This window comes from Alexandromys fortis, unplaced genomic scaffold, assembly GCF_014885135.2.
Source record: "Alexandromys fortis isolate MF-2015 unplaced genomic scaffold, M_Fortis_MF-2015_v1.1 scaffold_53, whole genome shotgun sequence".
Taxonomy (NCBI): Eukaryota; Metazoa; Chordata; class Mammalia; order Rodentia; family Cricetidae; genus Alexandromys; species Alexandromys fortis.
Genome location: NW_026067939.1, coordinates 9,366,104 through 9,384,093, shown reverse-complemented (window position 1 = coordinate 9,384,093; position 17,990 = coordinate 9,366,104). Strand labels below are relative to the sequence as shown.

The 17,990-nt window shown below is 39.0% G+C and overlaps 1 protein-coding gene across 1 annotated transcript in view; it reads left to right on the top strand.

Annotated features, from left to right (window-relative positions):
• Window positions 1-17,990, top strand: part of Zbbx (zinc finger B-box domain containing) — a 172,250-nt gene that overhangs the window by 77,683 nt on the left and 76,577 nt on the right. Inside the window, exon 19 of the mRNA XM_050147566.1 lies at window positions 4,264-4,399. Coding sequence (XP_050003523.1) covers window positions 4,264-4,399 — 136 coding nt within the window. The remainder of the gene's footprint in view (window positions 1-4,263; window positions 4,400-17,990) is intronic.

Here is a 17,990-nt window from a genome sequence, read left to right as displayed (position 1 = left end):
GCAGGGAACCCTGACTGCCCCTCAGACTGGAGAATGATGAGGAGAGAAGGGGGAGGGGGAGTGTGTCATGACAAGGGTGGAGGTCAAAGGACAACCTTGCAAAGCCACTTCTCTGGCTGCAGCTTTACATGGGTGACCCAGCTCAGCCTTGGAGCCAGGCTTGCTCAGCAAGAGCTCTACCTGGAGATGCCCCTTGCTGGCCCGCACACTGTGTCTTTTATGACTGACCACTTCAATGTATGTAGCTAATAGATCTGAACTTCCTTTCCTTTGCACAATAGCAGACACTCACCCTCTTCAGTCCCTGTATTCCCACTAGAAGTTTTGGTTGTTTGAGCCTAATAGTCTCGCTGTTTTTCCCCAAAGAGAGGGCTATGTGGCTCTGTTACCTGATGTGGGTCCACTTTAGAAACCCATGAGAACGTTATACTTGAAACACTGATCAGCTTAGAATAGTAACATGTTGTCTCTTCTTTTAACCGGCACTTCCTTGGCTCTGGATCCTGTCTGTGACATGATTCAATGCTGTCTTACTTTACAACCTCATCATTTCTTTCTCACACTTCGTTCCTGAAAGAATATGTTAAACATCCTTTGTTTAACTGTTTTATTCATTTTTTAATTTTTTCATACACTGTATTGTAATCATACTTTCTTTAAGCCCATGGCCTATCTCACCTCATATCCTTGGCCACTCAGTGACAAGACTAGGATGATTCTATTTCACTACTCTTAAAGTGGCAGCCTTTCTTTCTGACTACAGAATAAATTCCTTATTTTCAGAAAGAAAAAATTCTGCTTTTGTATCTTAGAATTGGTTTCTGTTACAGTCTGCCTTCTCCTGCTGGGAACCTATTTCCTTTAGTTGAATCCACTTTTAACTATGTATTTCCAATATGTCCTTCAGTTACTTTATTATCTGGGCTTCTCCCAGTTGCTGTCTTCCAACAGAAAGTCCAAAAATCTGATTATTGTTCAGTTTACAAGACTGAATGTTTCAGCTGGTCTTCAGAATATGCCAGCATTCAGAAGAAGTAGGCTCTAATGCTAGTGAAAACCAACAGAAAGTCCAAAAATCTGATTATTGTTCAGTTTACAAGACTGAATGTTTCAGCTGGTCTTCAGAATATGCCAGCATTCAGAAGAAGTAGGCTCTAATGCTAGTGAAAAAATGGGCTTCCTAGTGAGAATGAGGGCCAGCAGGCATAGAATGAGAGCTTTCTTTTTTATATCCTTTATATAGGCAGTCACCAGAAGGTGTGGCCCAGATTCAGTTAAGGTCGATATTCCTATCTCAAATGATCCAATCAAGGAAAATCCCTCACAAGTGCACCCAGCTGCTTGAGTTTTAGCTAAATCCAGATGCAGCCAAGTTGAGAGCCAAGAATAGTCAACATGGTTGCTTTGCAAGGTTTTTATTTTCACGTGTATTTGGTGTGCTTTTTTATTGCTTTATAAATAATACCATTAAAAATTTCCACCTCCTCCCCTACTCCCATTTCTCTCCTGCTCCTCCCTCCCCCTCCTCCTCCAGTCCTAAGAGAGGGCAGGGTATCCTGCCCTGTGGGAAGTCCAAGGCCCTCCCCACTCCAACCAGGCCTAGGAAGGTGTGCATTAAAACAGACTAGGATCCCAAAAAGCCAGTACATGCATCAGAATCAAACCCCAGTGCCATTATCATTGGCTTCTCAGTCAGCCATTGTCAGCCACATTCAGAGAGTCCAGTTTGATCACATACTCATTCAGTCCCAGTCTAGTTGGCCTTGGTGAGCTCCCATTAAATCAGCCACACTGTCTCCGTGGGTGGACCAGCCCCTCATGGTCCTGACTTCCTTGCTCATCTTCTCCCCTCCTTCTGCTCTTCAACTGGACCTTGGGAGCTCAGTTCAGTGCTCCGATGTGGGTCTCTGTCTCTATCTCCATCCATCACCATATTCAAGATATCTATCAGTATGGCTATGGGACAAGGCAGTTTGGTGTGCTTTTCTGAAGCTTAAATTCTATAAGGATTTTAAAAACCAGTTTACTAATGATAGCGGCTTCACTTTTTCTTTGATATATTTGATAGAATTTCTGAAATAATTCCAAACTTTTTGAAAATTTGTAAAATAATAGAATAAAAATGGAGCAAACTCAGTTATATGTGTATGTTCTTTCTGAGAAAGAGAGTTAGAAGAGAGGATGAAAGAGAGGCAGAGGGAAGGAAGAAAGGTGGGGGAGGGAGAGAACAGAGTGAGAGAATGCATTTTGTGTTTCTGTACTTTTAAGATTCATTTGAAAGTTAGTTACAAACATTGTGACTTTATCAAAAATCATGCCAGTATTATCTTCATGAACAAGAAAACCTCTTACACGTGTGCTGCCGTGCTCAGAGTCAGTCAGTTAACATGATGAAGATGCTTCTCTATTCCACAGGACATGATTAACAGTACTTACTGTCCTGACACTTTTGTTAGAACTCACTATTATTCTGGAAAAAGATCCAATTGAGCAATAAGTGACCATTTAATTTGCTTTGTTATATTGGATCTTTGACATTAGTTTTGTTGTTGTAAAAGTAGTTTGTTTTGTTATTTCTTTTGTAGGCAACAGATTTGTGTGGTATATTTTCAAGAACTTAAAGTATTTTTTCTGCCAAATTAATTTTTTTTTTCTTTTTTAGTTACTTGTTATAGTATTGACAGGTCCTGTCTCCTCCTTCAATTCTCTAGTGTCAGGAGTTAGGCATGTAGTGCAATGTGAGGCTTTCATTTAACATTTCAGCTCAAAGGCCGAATGGGGGAGAAGAGAAGAGCTCAAACCTAAGAGTTAGACATTGTAGCACAGCCGCTGGAGCTAAAGGAACTTGGGTCTAGTATCATTGTATAGTGAAAGACTATTTTCATGTGTGTGTCTCCTTTCTCATTTTCACAAGTGAAGGTGGTGGTATTTCTTTTAAATATAACACAAACTTTTAGGAGTTTTGTTTCATAGTAAATCTTATCAAGAATCCTCAAATATAAATGAGATTAGGTGACTCTGTCTGATTGCTTTGGGATTGTGAGGGAAGAACATAATCTCAAACTTAATTTATCTAAGTGTATCGTAATTTGAAAATCACTGAGCTAAATAATTTTATGGAAGTTTCATTCTGTAAATATATTGAGGTCTATCTTTCAGTGGGAACAATGTAATTGAGTTTCGGTGGGGGAAATCTCTTTGCTCCAAAACTGAAAGTTACTATTAACTCTCAAAAGCTAAATATTTTTTAGTCTAGTGCTAGAATATTGTTTGTTTAGTGTTTATTCCTTCCAACTAGGAAGTTAATTATCTGACACTTTTATAAAAGGGAAAAGACTAGCAGCACCCACTGAGGGTGATGATCTAAATCATCATAATATGTTATGGTAACTTAGATGGCTTAATGGGCTGGAATATAGTTCAGTTGGTAGAGTGCTAACTTATACAAAGCTCTGGATTCTAACTCTACTACCTCATAAACAGTACATAGTGGCTCACATCTGGAACCACAGAGCATGCAGCTGGTAGAGATAAGAGCTTGTGAAGTCAAGGTGATCCTTTGCTATATAATGAGTCAACCTAGCCTACCTAGACACTAAGTTACATCAATGTAAGAAAGAATGAATTGAGATCTCTCATAGAAATATTTATTTCCATGTTGTATTTCAAGTAAAAGTTTGTATAAAGATGACTTCAGATTTATCTACTCCTCTCCCTCCTTCAAATACAAAAGATCACCTAACACTAAGAAGCCAAAAAAAAAAAAAAGAGTATTGCAGAACAAACAAGCACATAAATAATAAAGAATCTAAGGTGCAGGCAAATTTACAAACTGCACAATGATCTCCTGTTACAAGGGATTACTTCATTTCATTTTGAATTTTGTGAATGGTCAGGCTATTTGGCATAATTCACCAGAAGCACGTATATTTCAAAAATCATTATCATTGTGGTAACTTGACACCACGCCTTTGTTTATTTCCCTTTCTCTTTTCCCTCCTTCCTTTTTCTTTTCTTTCCTTTTGGGGTTAGTTATTGGCCCCAGGGTTTTCCACATGTTAACCAAGCACTGTACCCCTTCCCCTGGACTCCCTGGAATCTCACCCCCTGCCAAGCATTGAGAAATGGATGGGAGGCAGCAAGTCTGTGCTGACCATCTTTGTGTGCTGTTTGTCATTCATCCTGGGTAAATCCCAGCACCACACGATATTCACATGTTTCTTGGATGTACGTGCTAGTGATATATGGAAACACATGTTTCAGATCCTTCAGAAAAACCTCAGAGTCTACCCTCAGAAGAGCTACCAGCCTTCACCCGCTATTCTCTGAATTTCAATCAGATGTCCGACGAACTCCCGGAGATGCCTTGTGATGAGGACAACTGTGAAACTGAGATGAGGTAAGTAAGCCTAGACCTTCCTACAGGAAGATGGCACATAATAGCTTAGATGAGCTCAGTTTTCTTTACTATATAAGAATATTTGCTCAAATGTGTGAAATTTATAACCGTTTTTATTTTATTTGTTTGGAACTTGTGCTGACCTAGTATTGTGATTTAGTAAAAGACTTATAAAATTGTTACTTTAATTGAAAGACATTGCTATGTAGTGTGGGTCATTAAAAGGGGACAAAGGCAATAACCCCTCCCCCCAGGATTATATTGAAAAAAAGTTGTCTTGCTTGAATTAATTAGTATAATACATCTCCATAGTTCACATTAATAGAATCTTACCCAATGTAAAGATTAAAGACTAGAATATTGATTGAGAAGTTTTCCCTTTAAAATTGACTCTGGAATTTCAATTTGCATAACTTTACTGCTCATTGCAAATGGGAATCACTTTAAAAAGATATAGAAGTCAACTTGACACATGTTCAACAAAGCAATGAGTTTGGCACTGGCAGTTTTGAAGGAGGACTTTCTTTTAAAATAAGAAAATAAATTCAAAATAAAGATCCTTTAAATATAAGCCCCTAGGATTGGCTTGCATTCTAATGCTCAACTCTAAGGGAATTAAGAGTGTGTAACTATGTCTTTCTGAAAGAGAAAAGCTTTGCCTGAGCTCCTGAACTTTTTGCATGTCAATATAAATAACACTTTAAAAATGAGTAGCATAGAAGTAGTTTTTCCCGTAAAATGTTATTAAAACCCAACTAAATCTATATGTGTTGTCATAATCATTTCACAAAAGAAATTTAATACTAAAAATACAGAGGGATGCATGATATAATGCAGGATGTACAACTAAAAGGATCACACAATAACCACCTGACAGCCCTTGTAGCCTTGTCCCAGCTGGTTCACAGGTGAGTAAGGAATTGTTAATTTGAGCCTGCTTTGGATTTAATAAAATTGTCTGTAAAGATGTCATGTCTATCAGAAGATGAACATTTTCACACTTGATGGCATACATGGGCTGGAAATCCTAGTAACTTTGGACCCAATTATTTGAGTAATACAGAGGATTTTGTTCTCACAAGCTATGTTTGTTTCTAAACCACAGACACTCACGTGTTAGAACTTTGGGCAGTCCACATCTTTCTACAGATAAAATACAAAACAAAACAAATCGAACAAGAACCAAAAACAGGCAAGTAATTAGTGTCATTGAATTTTGGCTTTGGTTGATCTTAGTGACTATCCATATAGTTTTAATTTACTGTACACAAGGGAGTGATTTATCTGAATGTCTATTCATTGGGATTCTTTTAAGCAGCCAATATCATGATGAATGTTCTTAATGATGACCCTGAGGCTCTGCAGGTTTTAGAAGTTTCTTCTAAATCATGAGGGAAGAGCACTACTGGAGCCCATAAATAGTCTCTCCCTTTGCGACAGTTGTAGTTTGGTTTCCTGCAAGTGGGGAGATAATGAGAATTTCTCATTATGAGGAGACTGAGTATATCCTAGGTGCATGAAAACTTACTCTCCCATTCAGCCTGCTTTCGATGGCTTCAGTGTAGGTAGTCTTAATTGTAAGACAAATGGAAGCTGAAACTTGGTGCCCTATGCTGTGTACTGATCTTCTCGTGCATTTACAGCACTTCTGGAAGAAATACCGAAAGGCAGTCTTTGCTGTCACTAGGTGATTATGGTACAGATGAGGATGAGGAAGATTTTCTTGACAAGCAACATGTCTCTACACTTCCATGGGTGAAGGATGTATAACAGATCGTTCCTTCTCCACTTTGTACCCAGAATAAATCAAACAACTGAGTGACTAACGTGTCCAGGTGTTGGAGATTATTAGCGGCTCAAATATTTTCAAGCTGGGAAACTCATAAGGATTCGCGATGGTAAAAGTGGCAGATCCTTTTCTTCCAGATGCCATATTGTATGTCAAACACACATCTATATTGCAGACCACACTGGTAATGGGTAAATTTATGTCAATGAAACTTACCTTAGAACAGAAAACTATTGGGTTTAAGCTGACGAATGTTTCTTATGTAATTATATTTGATAATTACATCAAAAGAGAATATTCTCTATGGCCATGTCAGCAAGGCCATCATCAATGCACTTAAAATTATGGTGCTTTTTCCTGTGAATTGTTTTTGAATACTGAGTAATGGCAGCTTCTAAAGTTCCTTGATGCAAAGGGGAATAATAAGATATAAAATAAAGTGGATATAATATTTGTTTTAGTTCCAGTACATTTTTAAAAAGAGACCTCAAGGCAGACTGAGAAGCCAATGATAATGACACCGGATTTTGATTCTACTGCATGTACTGCCTTTTTGGGATCCTAGTCTGTTTGGATGCACACCTTTCTAGACCTGGATGGAGGGGGGAGGCTTGGACTTTCCAAAAGGCAGGGCTCCCTGACTGCTCTTAGAACTAGAGAGCAAGGGGAAGGGGGAGTGGGGGGAGTCGGAGGGAAATGGGAGGATTGGAGGAGGTGAAAATTTTTAATAATAATAATAACAATTTTCCACCTCCTCCCCTCCTCCTTTATTCCTATTATTCATAGATTTTTATCTTTTGTAATGTTACAGATTTCCTCTCTGTTTTGTGCTTGGAAGATTTTTTTCTTTTAAACACTGCTTGGCCCATTAGTTTTAACCTCTTATTGGCTAGGTCTTATTATTGATCTAACCAATTTCTAATATTCTGTGTTGCACCATGAGCTGGCTCACCAGGAAAGATCTTAACCTGCATCTGTCTGGAGTGGGAGAATCACGGCTTCTTTCTCCCAGCATTCTCTTCTGTCTACTCCACCCACCTAAGGGCTGGCTTATCAAAGGAAGTTTTTATATTTAACATTTTGTTTAAGAGAGGTATATATACTTCTATCTTGTCTTCAATGCCTGTGATTTTCTTTTCCATCTCTTGTAATCTCTTGGTGACACATGCCTCTGAGCCTCTTATTTATAATCCTAAAACTTTCATTTTCATATTTCCTTAAGTTTGGGTTTTCTTATTTGAGTTCATTTATACATCAATGCCTTGCATTGTTTTATTATTTCCTTCAACTGCTTATTTGCCTTTTCATAGATTTTTTTCAAGAGGCTTATTCATTGCTCTTTGAGGATCTCTATCATATTCATAAAGACATCATCATGAAGGCCCTTCCCCTGTGCTTCAAAGATGTTGCATTTCTCAGGGTCTACAGTAATAAGATTGATAGGCTCCATAGAAGACATGTTTTTTTCTGTCTGTTATTGATTACGTTTTTAATCCTGGAGTCTTGGAATCTGCGTTAGCGATTATTGTCATTCTTTGTGCTAATATGCGGTCTTATATTTGTTGGATTTACGTTTTATTCATTGATTTCAGTTGTCTTCTCTCATTCTTAGGGGAGTGTGTTTGCTGTGTATAGCCTGATAGGGCATTGTTCTGGGTTCATGCCAGGCATGGCTACTGGAGTTTTCTGATTAGAATTTGTATTGAGAACTATTTTTTTTGTTTGTTTGTTTTGTTTTTTGTTTGTTTGTCTTGGTTTTTCGAGACAGAGTTTTTCTGTGGCTTTGGAGCCTATTCTGGATCTAGGTCTTGTAGACCAGGCTGGCCTTGAACTCACTAAGAACCACCCTCAGCTTCCTTCCAAGTGCTGGGACTAAAGGTGTGTGCTACCACCTGAGTGGCTGAGAACTAATTAAGAATGGGATTGGCTGATAGCTGGGGTGGGGTTGAGGTGGTTCATAATCTCCAAAAAGAGGAAGGAATGCAGGATGTTCTAAAATGAACTGCTTAATCTCCTGGAAACAGAGGTAGAGAGTAAGGAGAGGTCACAGGAGGTGGTCTACTACAGACCTGTGGATGAGGCTGCTGGGCTTTCATTTGGAGGAGACAAGGGAAAGTGAAGATCTGAAGCTTGATATCGACCTTAGCTATCCTACTTGCTTCTCTGGCAGGGCTGTCTGGGATTTTGCATGGATTCACCTGTTGTAACCGGGGCCTTCCAAAGGAAGGCTGGAGGAGAAGATCTGCTGGACTTGAGAGTGGGGAAGGAGGAACCCGGCCTCACCAGGTGATCTGCTGTGGAGCTTGGGGCAAGCAAGTGGTTTGTGGGAGGATTGTATTGGGAACAGCTCAGTGAAATGTGAGGATCTTCTAGAAGCCTACCCCCTTGAGCACTAATTTTGATTTTTCTTTTAACATGTCTACTTTCACAATTGCATAGACATAGCAGTGAGTCATCCCTCAAATCATCACAGTTGTATAAAAGACCCTTTGGCATCCTTTCTGCTGCTACTGGTTATCTGAGTTATTGTATCGGTAGTCAAAATATATTTTGGCCCTTTTTTAACATAGAAAAATACTTCCTATTAGTATGTTAGCTTCGGCTTAAAGATATTTGACTGTCCTTTCCAGCCCTTGCCCCAAAATATAATTTTTATTGTAGAAAAAAAGTTGTCCTTCCACATGTTTTCTAAAACTCAGTAGTTTTCTCAGCAAGTATAAAAGTGGTTTCTTACTTATGATGGAGATCTGTATCACCCCTGTTCCTTTCATGTAGTCAACATGGTGTTAATCTTTTATGCACTATTTTTGAAGATACCACATTTACGATTCCTGGAGCTACCTGAACAGACGTCTGTATTGTTCACATGGGGTCCCAATGTCAGACAATTACAGTTGCAACTAATCCCTGCTCGGGGAATGAATAAATTTGATGGGATTGCAGATCAAGCATGAGGGCTTCCTTATACAGTTGTTGGTGATCTGAATGCTTCTTCATCACAGCAATGTCCCATACCATTATGGATGAAGAACTTATGGAAACTGCATCATGAAGTTCTTCATTTTTCTTATTTCCCATGTCCTATTATTTCAGAGTTCAACACCATGGGAAAGACCACTCAGACAATCAAGTTTTAATGTTGGAATATGAAGCGGCAGGGCTGCGTCCCCAACACCCTAGCTGCTTGGCTAGCTCATGCCCGAAATAACAACACACAAACTGTATTCATTTAAAGAACTGCTTGACCCATGAACTCTAGCCCTTACAGGCTAATTCTCGCACCTGGACTAGCCCATTTCTAATGATGTGTGTAAGCACCCCAAGGTGCGCTTACCGGAAAGATTCTAGCCTAAGTCCATCGTGGGTTGCAGCTGCCTGGGAGAGCTGAGCATGGCGTCTCTGCTCCAGCAGAGCTGTCGGGTCTCTCCGGGAGCAGAGCAGAGTCTGACCTCACTTCCTCTTCCGCCCAGAATTCTATTCTGTTTACTCCTCCCATCTATGTTCCAAGCTGAGGCCAAGCAGTTGGTTTATTATAACTTAACCAATGAAATCAACAGATTGATATATGACACTCCCACATCACTTCCCCTTTTTCTGTTTAAAAAAAAAAAAAAAAAAAAGAAGGCTTTAACTTAACATCCAAAGCTCTAGAAATGACAGAGACATCTCGCTGCCTGGACAGTCACCCAAAGTTCCTCTGTACCGTTGGGGCATCCATCTTCGGCCTACAGGCCCATAGTTTCCAGCAGACATTTCCACAATGCAGGAAATTTCAAAGGCAGTCACTATCTGCTTGTCCTGAAGAATGTCTTGCAGACTCTTTCATGAAGCAGGAACCCCGAAAGATCATCTCACCTTTAGGCAAGTTCAGCAGTCCTCTCTCTGCGGGTTCTCTGTGTCCAGTTTATGCAATAGTCCAGGCAAGAGCAGTTTCTTGCCAAATGGCTATCAAACTCCATAAGGATCCTCTTCGATGCCCATCTTCCTCTTGAAGTAGATTGGTGATGCCAGGAGCAGAGTGTCTCATTGTCATGAGAAGTCCTAAGTTATTAAAACATTTAAAATGCCATATTCTATAATCTTTGAAAAATATGAAGAATGCCTATCTAAAATATATGTATGCACATCTAGAAAATCTTAACTAACATGACTACAAACTTAACTATTATTAATGATTATTCATTAACAACTTATATTTCCTAATTATACATTACATTTTAAAATGAACTACACAACACAATACCTTAATCAAGATCAAAAATGCATATAACAAAATTGACCTTAAAATCCATACCAATGCAAATTATTCATATCTATATCATATCCCCCTTTAAATGTAAAAGAACATTTGTAAACAATATTTGGGAACATGGGCGTAGTTTTTTCTCTCCAAACTGCTTCCTGCTGAATGGGGGCGCTGTTAATTAGGTCTTTTGTGGTATAACCTGTGTGCTAGTTTCATCTCAGTTGGAAGTTGAGCGAAGCAATTTTTTGAAGGTATTCACAGCAACCGTTCAGGAGGGCGTGGTCCATCATACCATATCGGAATAGAAGAAATGAACAGGGTCTCATCCTCTGTGAAAACAAAATAAGAAACTCCTTTTGAAAGCATCACGTCCTTAGATCCAAATATCAAAGCCAAGGCATTAAAATCTCTACGTTGGATTAGTTCAGCAGCATTTATAAACAAATATCTTTTAGCATCTGTTGCTCCTTCCTCAGCATTCAAACAATTCAAAGAGAGCATAATAGCATACAGTATCAAGATTCTCTGTGTATTTTCCATCTTTGTGAGCTTTATTTTAACCTCTATTAAGTTTATTTTTACTTTCATTTTATATTCTCTGTATCTCTGTCCTGGAATAACTCTGTAGACCAGGCTGTCCTTGAACTCTCAGAGATCTGCCTGTCTCTGCCTCCCAGGCATTGGGATTAAAGGTGTTTGCTACCACACCTTGAACTCACAGAGATCTGTTTGTCTCTGCCTTCTAGGCACTGGGATTAAAGGCGTGTACTACCACACACAACTTCTCTTTTTCTTACTTTTTTTTAAGAACTTTTAACTTTTAGCTTGCATATATTTTTAACACACTGTAAATCATTTAAACATTTTCTTTATCTTTGAATCTCTTTACTGTATCTCTCTCTGTTTTTCTGACCACAGGAGCCTTTAAATTACTGAGCAATATGAGTAGGATTAAAGCCGTGGCTTTGCCAGCTAGATCCAGTCCATTCCTTAGCTTTCCAGCCTCATGGCGGAGATACAGGCTGTAGCCGCGTTTATAGGCACAATTCTATGGCGTTTCAAGGTCCCTGCCAGCAAGCGAGCTACAACAGACAACAGTCAAGTCCTCTCTCTGTAGCTGGACCTCCTGCCTCAGTCAGAGTTTGCCCTGGCAGGACGGCCCAGAAAGCCGGCATTTTTAAACAGCACAACTTTTTTCCTGCTACGGCTGAAAACCAAAAAGCATGCGTTCAGCTTTTCACCAACACCGTTTAAGTGTTTCCTGGCAGGAACTCTTAATGAGCTGCAGGGTTTTGCAGCTGAAGCTGAGTCAGGAAGCCTCTCTTAGATGAGAGCGCTTGCTTGCCTCTAGCAAGCAGAGTAGACCCAAGAAATTTGTTGCTACCAAGAAAACAAACATGCTTTACTCTTTCCCAAGCTTTCTCAGGCTTTTTGTGGTTTCAGTTAGCCACTCGTCTGGGTGCCATTTTAACACACAAATTTTGTTTAAAGTCTATTTGATCACAAACTCTTGGTCAGCTCCAGGACTGCAGGAACCATGGCCTTGACAGATCCCAGGATAGCGAATGGTGCTGCTCACAGTGGTCTAGATCCTAACATACCTAAGACAATTCCCCACAGGTATGCCTTCAAGCCAATGAAGATAGTCCTTCACTGAGACTCAGGTCATTCTAGATTGTTTCAGTTCCAAAATTAAAGTTTGTCATCTAAAATTAGGGAGTAAATTTAGGGCCAAATTGGTATGAATAAGCCATCCATATCAGCATCAAAAATCAACATCAAAACTACTTTCATCATATGGCAATTAGACTAAATGATCCAGGGAGCCAGATTGTAGCAGGAGTTCCAATTGATCTTAGTAATAAAAACCCCGAGTCAGATATAGGGATTAATGCTGAAAGGTCAGAGAAGAGTAGATCAAAGCAGCCACCTACTAGTTCTTACCTCAGACTGAATAGGGTATCCAGTCTCTACAAGTCCTCAGACTGAATTCTATGAAATATTGTTTCCTCCTTCCTTATGATTTCTCTCTTTGCCCAGCCATATCCATTCCTGTTTCCACCTCTCTAGTGCTGGGATTGAAGGCATGTGACTCCTAAATACTGGGATTAAAGGTGTGAGTCACCACTGCCTGACTCTGTTTCTCTTTGAGACTGGATCAATCTCATATACCTCAGGGTGGCCTTGAGGTCATAGAGATCCCTCCTGTCTCTGCCTCCCCAGTGCTGGAATTAAAGGCGTGTGCCACCACTGGCTGGCTTCTATGCCTAACTAGTCATTCACTCCGCACTCTGATCCTCAGGCAAGCTTTATTTGTTATAGCCCACACAAAATACTACCACACCAGATTTACATTTATAGAAAAAATATGAGCCATTGTTCTATATGTTATCATATTTTTGCAATTTATAAGTTAAAAATTTTAAACACTGAAGTTATTACCATTTATAAACACTGTGTATCATACTTTCAGAAAATAAAAATCTTAAAGCATCCCTTTCACGCTTCTCCATCCCTGCTTCTATATAATCTTCTACTTCTTCCTAATTTTCATCCCTAGTTATTTATTACCAGCAGCATTTGCATGAAAACAGCGTTTATTTCCGCAGAGTTCATCTGTGCCTGCAGTCTATCCTTTACCTAAAGTCATAATTCTTTGTTAGTGACACACTGATTGTTCACTAGGTAAATGATTATGATGTTGCAAACAAGATTATGACTTTAGCTGGGGAATAACCAGCAGGCATAAATGAATCCTGAGGAAATAAAGAACCTCCTCATTTAATGCAAATGTCTTACATAGTTATGGAAAATGAGAGGATATTCTTAACAGTCTCCATTAGGTGACAGTGATCTATAAAATGAAAAGAATTAATTGACTGACAAATATTCTTTCTCAAATGCATATAATATACAATTACAGTGATGCAGACAGTTAACAGTGTTTATGCTCTTGTTTGTGGTAGAAGGAAGAGATATGTGCATAAAAAAATAAATACATTTATTTGTGTGAGGATCTCTCTCTCTCTCTCTCTCTCTCTCTCTGTGTGTGTGTGTGTGAGTGTGTGTGTGTGCCCATGCTGAGGCCAGATAAAGATGTTGAGCATCCTGATTACCACTCTCCACCTTCTTCTCTTGAGACAATCTTACTGAATTTGGATGCTACCATTTCAAGTGGGCTGGATGGCCAATTAGCCCTAGTGACCAACCTGTCTCTATCTCACATAGGGCTGGGTGGAGAGATACAATGGAAGCCCAACCTCGCTTTTTCTCAGCACCTGGGGATTGAAATTCAAATTTTAATGTTTGCACATCTACTGCTCTTACCCACTGTGCCACCTGTTCAATTTTCTGTTGCTCATTCTCAATGGTTTTGAAATTAAAATGTAAGCATTAGAAGCATAGACAGTAGATGAGCTTCCCGTATATTTTTTCAGAAACATTTATCTTATGTATTTCCTTCTTTGACCTGTGCCACAACCCTGTAGGAATACCTTGCAGCTGGACAAACTGCAATTTGGTATAACTTCATAAGAAACATCAAATTACAAAGTAATAATCCAGAATATTATTTCTTTACAGAGAAATTAAGTCTGGCCACAGGTAGTCAGGCAGTGCTATAGCAACAACATCTTATGTGACATTTTCATCCTAAAGGTCATTTTATCATCCAAGGCAGTGTAGATTTCCATCCATCACCATCCTAGTCTCAAGCTTCAGAAAAAGTTCAATAAAAAGACCCAATTAGGGACCACTTGGCTGTCATTGTACTTTGCTTACAAGACTTGTGCTTACATCTTATTAACAAGAATGTAGATATGTTTAGATGCAAAGAAAAGACATGTGAAACAGAGCTAAGGTTGTGTTACTGGAGAAGACAAGAAGAGAGGATAGTAAAGGCATGTGCCATTCTTAACTGTTTGTGACACTGTCCTTATGACTCTTACTGGTTGCTTTCAGAACCTATGGTCATTGCAGCTATGCGAGACTGAAATATGTGATAAAAATCAGTATTTGCACAAGTCACATTTTGAGGCACTACTATGCTTTACCTGCTTATTATATAAGCCATCCCTCCACTGTTTTGTTGTCTATACAAAGGCACACCAAACACAAGAAAACTCAATCATTATTTAGATTAAATTTATCACCTTCATTCTTCTTAAAATACATCCCACATCTTTTAACAATTTAGACTTTGGGCTAATGCCCAAACCCAAGCTTCCTTGGCAAAGACTTCCAGTGCAAAGTGTTAAAGAAGCATTGCGATATGAAATATTAGTTTTAAATGAATATTATAATACTAGGGTCTCTTGAAACTCATGATGTTGGAATGTTCACAAGTGCACACAGAGAGCAAATATAAAATAATAGCTTATAGAAGTGTTGTATATTAGTGTAGTAAAGCCAAGATTTCCAGATGGCTGTAGCCATTTTCTCACTGTATGTGTCCATAAGCAAAGCTTAAGTCCTTTACATAACAGGTATAAAGTGGGAGACTGTGTTTAACCTGACTTCTGGGAAACTTAGGACTTCCCAATTTGCTGAGATGCTTGAAATAAAACTGATTTCTCAAGAAACACATACGTGCCTAGATTTGATTTATATAAAAGAAGCCTATGAAGGATTGAAGAAAAAACACTCTATCTTTAGATCTGAGGTGCCTTCCTAGAACCTCCAGACCCTGAATCTCATTCTCATGCTAGTATTCTGACATTCACACTGCCTGGAATTGTTCAGACGAGTAGCCGGGTTTATATTTTTTACTGTAACCTCAGATTCCATAGAAGAAGATATTTCGTCCGGAATTCACTGAAATCTCTTCAAGTTTTGCTCAGCTTCAGGCTGGTGCCTGTATGACTGATTTTTAGATTATATACAGGTTCTTCAAGCACAGATATTCACTGATACTAAAAGTGATAGGAACATATAATGACAATAGAATTGCATGCTAACCTGAGAATAAGAACTACAGAGAAACGTAGTTTTCTTGTTTCAAGGGGGCACTGGAGATTCCTGGGATCTGAGACATCTCTATCATAGGACAGTTAAGGCCATGGGTACATGGACATCTAGGGGTGTGTGTGGCTCAGCAGCTCTGTGTGCCAGCTTCTGGCCACTCCTCATTTCTGCTTACGATCGAGGCCTTGTTTTATTTGGTTTTATTTCCTCATAGCCTTCCTTTCATCCAAATATGACAGTTTTGTTGTTCAAAATTAGGCTTCAACCCTAAATCAAAAGGGAGTCATTGGAACTATAACCCAGATAAAAATAATCTTGGCATAGTTGTAACAAAGAGCCCTCAGGAGGAGGGAAGAACTATTTGCTATAAATCATAGCCTGTATCTACCAACAGTCCCTGACCTACGGTTTAAGGCAGGTTTTAAATAGTGACACCCAGTATATTACAGACTTCTCTGATAGACTCAGGGAAAGGACTCAGTAACAAAGGAGAAGTTTTATAGGGCAGTGTTATCAGTGCTATGGTAGGTGCGAAGAATGGAACAGTAAAAATGGGTTATTAAAGGTAGGTGGTAAGTCAGGATCAATCTGACTGTAGGGTACAGTGCAGTCAATGCTGTTTGTACTAAACCAGCAGCAACTCAGGAGTGGCGTGTTTGTAAGGCTCTCCTCATGGTCACTCTCTCACATGCGATTTGGTATGTTTTTCACTCTATTCTCATAAACTGTGGCTGGAAATACATAATCAGTAGTTTCAGTTTTAATCTCTCTATCAAGTCTTCATCCAGATACATCTCAATATCTAGGGATGATTTTCTTTGTAGGCCATGCACTTAAATTTAACACAGAATTCTTCTCTGGGCAAAGAATTCTCTGGACGTTCCAGCAGATTTGTCAAAGATTTTGTGTGGCCAAAATAGGAAGTGGTGCCCCTATGCTTGCTTGGTTTCAGGGCCAGATGATTCTTGAGGAAGCTCAATCCAATCTCATAGAGATACCATTTTATCGGATCTTGAAACGGCCCCATTTTCTTCTGAATGCAGGGGTAGATAATCCTTGGGGAGCTGTTCCTGATTAAAAGGAGAGCTAGTGGTAACAGCTGTTTAGCAAGGTTGTGTCTCCTGCTCTCACATCAATGCCAATATGACATCGAGCCAGTTGTCGGGCAATAAGTTTTGCATTTTTGATAAACCATTTATTTCCTAAGTTTGAAACAATTATATTTTGACAGCATCACTCTTTCCTCATGATTTTAGGTTTACTGTAAGGTCCTTGAAAATACATTTGGTTGGTATTAGTGATACATAGTTCATTGCACTGTCATGGAAGAGGCAGTTTTGCTACACAGCTGGTAAAAAGGCAGTCTCAGTTTAATTTTGAATAGTCTCAAGAAACACACTCTGCATCTCTTTGGGAGCCAACACATGCTTTTCGGAACCCTCAAAATCTATGGAAATTTTCTTTTTCTATTAAAGAAAATCAATGGCTACAGTTATGCTTTTGGAAAAGTCTTCAACAGATAGTACTTGTTGCACTGAAATGTAGAAATAAAACTCAGTCTTTAAAATACTGCCTGGGAAACATTATCTTAGTTTGTTTTTCTGTACTGCCAGTCAGATAAAATGCTATTTGTACCATTTCTTTTTGTCTCAACTGTATAAGATTAAAACTCAGGTTTGAAAACTCATATATTTTAGAGGAACTATGCTTTGGGTTATCCTTCACAGAAGCAGAGTAAGTGTGTATGAGTGAGGCTTACTGTATGTTGTCAAAGGTTCTTCCTAGGAAAGGGAGAGAAAACCCTTCTGCCAGGCATTGCAAGTATTTTTCAGTCCAGATCATATTTATAACTTTTCCAATATAACTGTTTTTCTGCTTTCATTAATTAGTAAAATTCTTCTATAGCATGTCTACTCAGAGTCCTATTTTCTCAATTTATGGACGCTTTTTGACCTACATGAGTTAGACACTTGCTCTCACCACTTGAGTAGAGCCTTCCCTTCAATGGCCTATGGGGCCTTTACCTAACCTCAAAATGTATCAAGTAATCTTTCAAATATGGAAATTGCATCACATAATTCCCAGTACAAACCTCACCATAGAATTTGCACTGCACTGACCACTTAAGCTGATGTTTCCCAATCTGGTGCAGTCAAGCGTTCCCCCAAATTTGGGATTGCATACTTTTCATGTCTTTCATGAACACGTCTTTATTTGGAAATGATGGCCTGCTGCTATGTTTTAGGTGGAAATGGTTAAGCTTTGAGAACTTTATTTTCATTCCTCAGTCTCTTACATTCTTCCCTGTTCGGTAGAATAATTTATCTGCACTCGTATTTCAGAGATCTTCACTGACTGCCACTTATGGGGTATTATACCTCTAATCTATACTCTTATGTGTTGATATATTTTATAATTTTGCTTTGGTAATCATTTATCCACCTTTCTACGGCATTGTTTATTAGAATATGAGCCTCGTGGTGTCACAGGCTGTCTTATTTATATCCATCTTCTGGTGTACTTTTAGCACAAAGTGTTCAGTGAATATTGACTGAAGGAAATAATTTTTACAAAGACCTAATGGGACAGAGGTT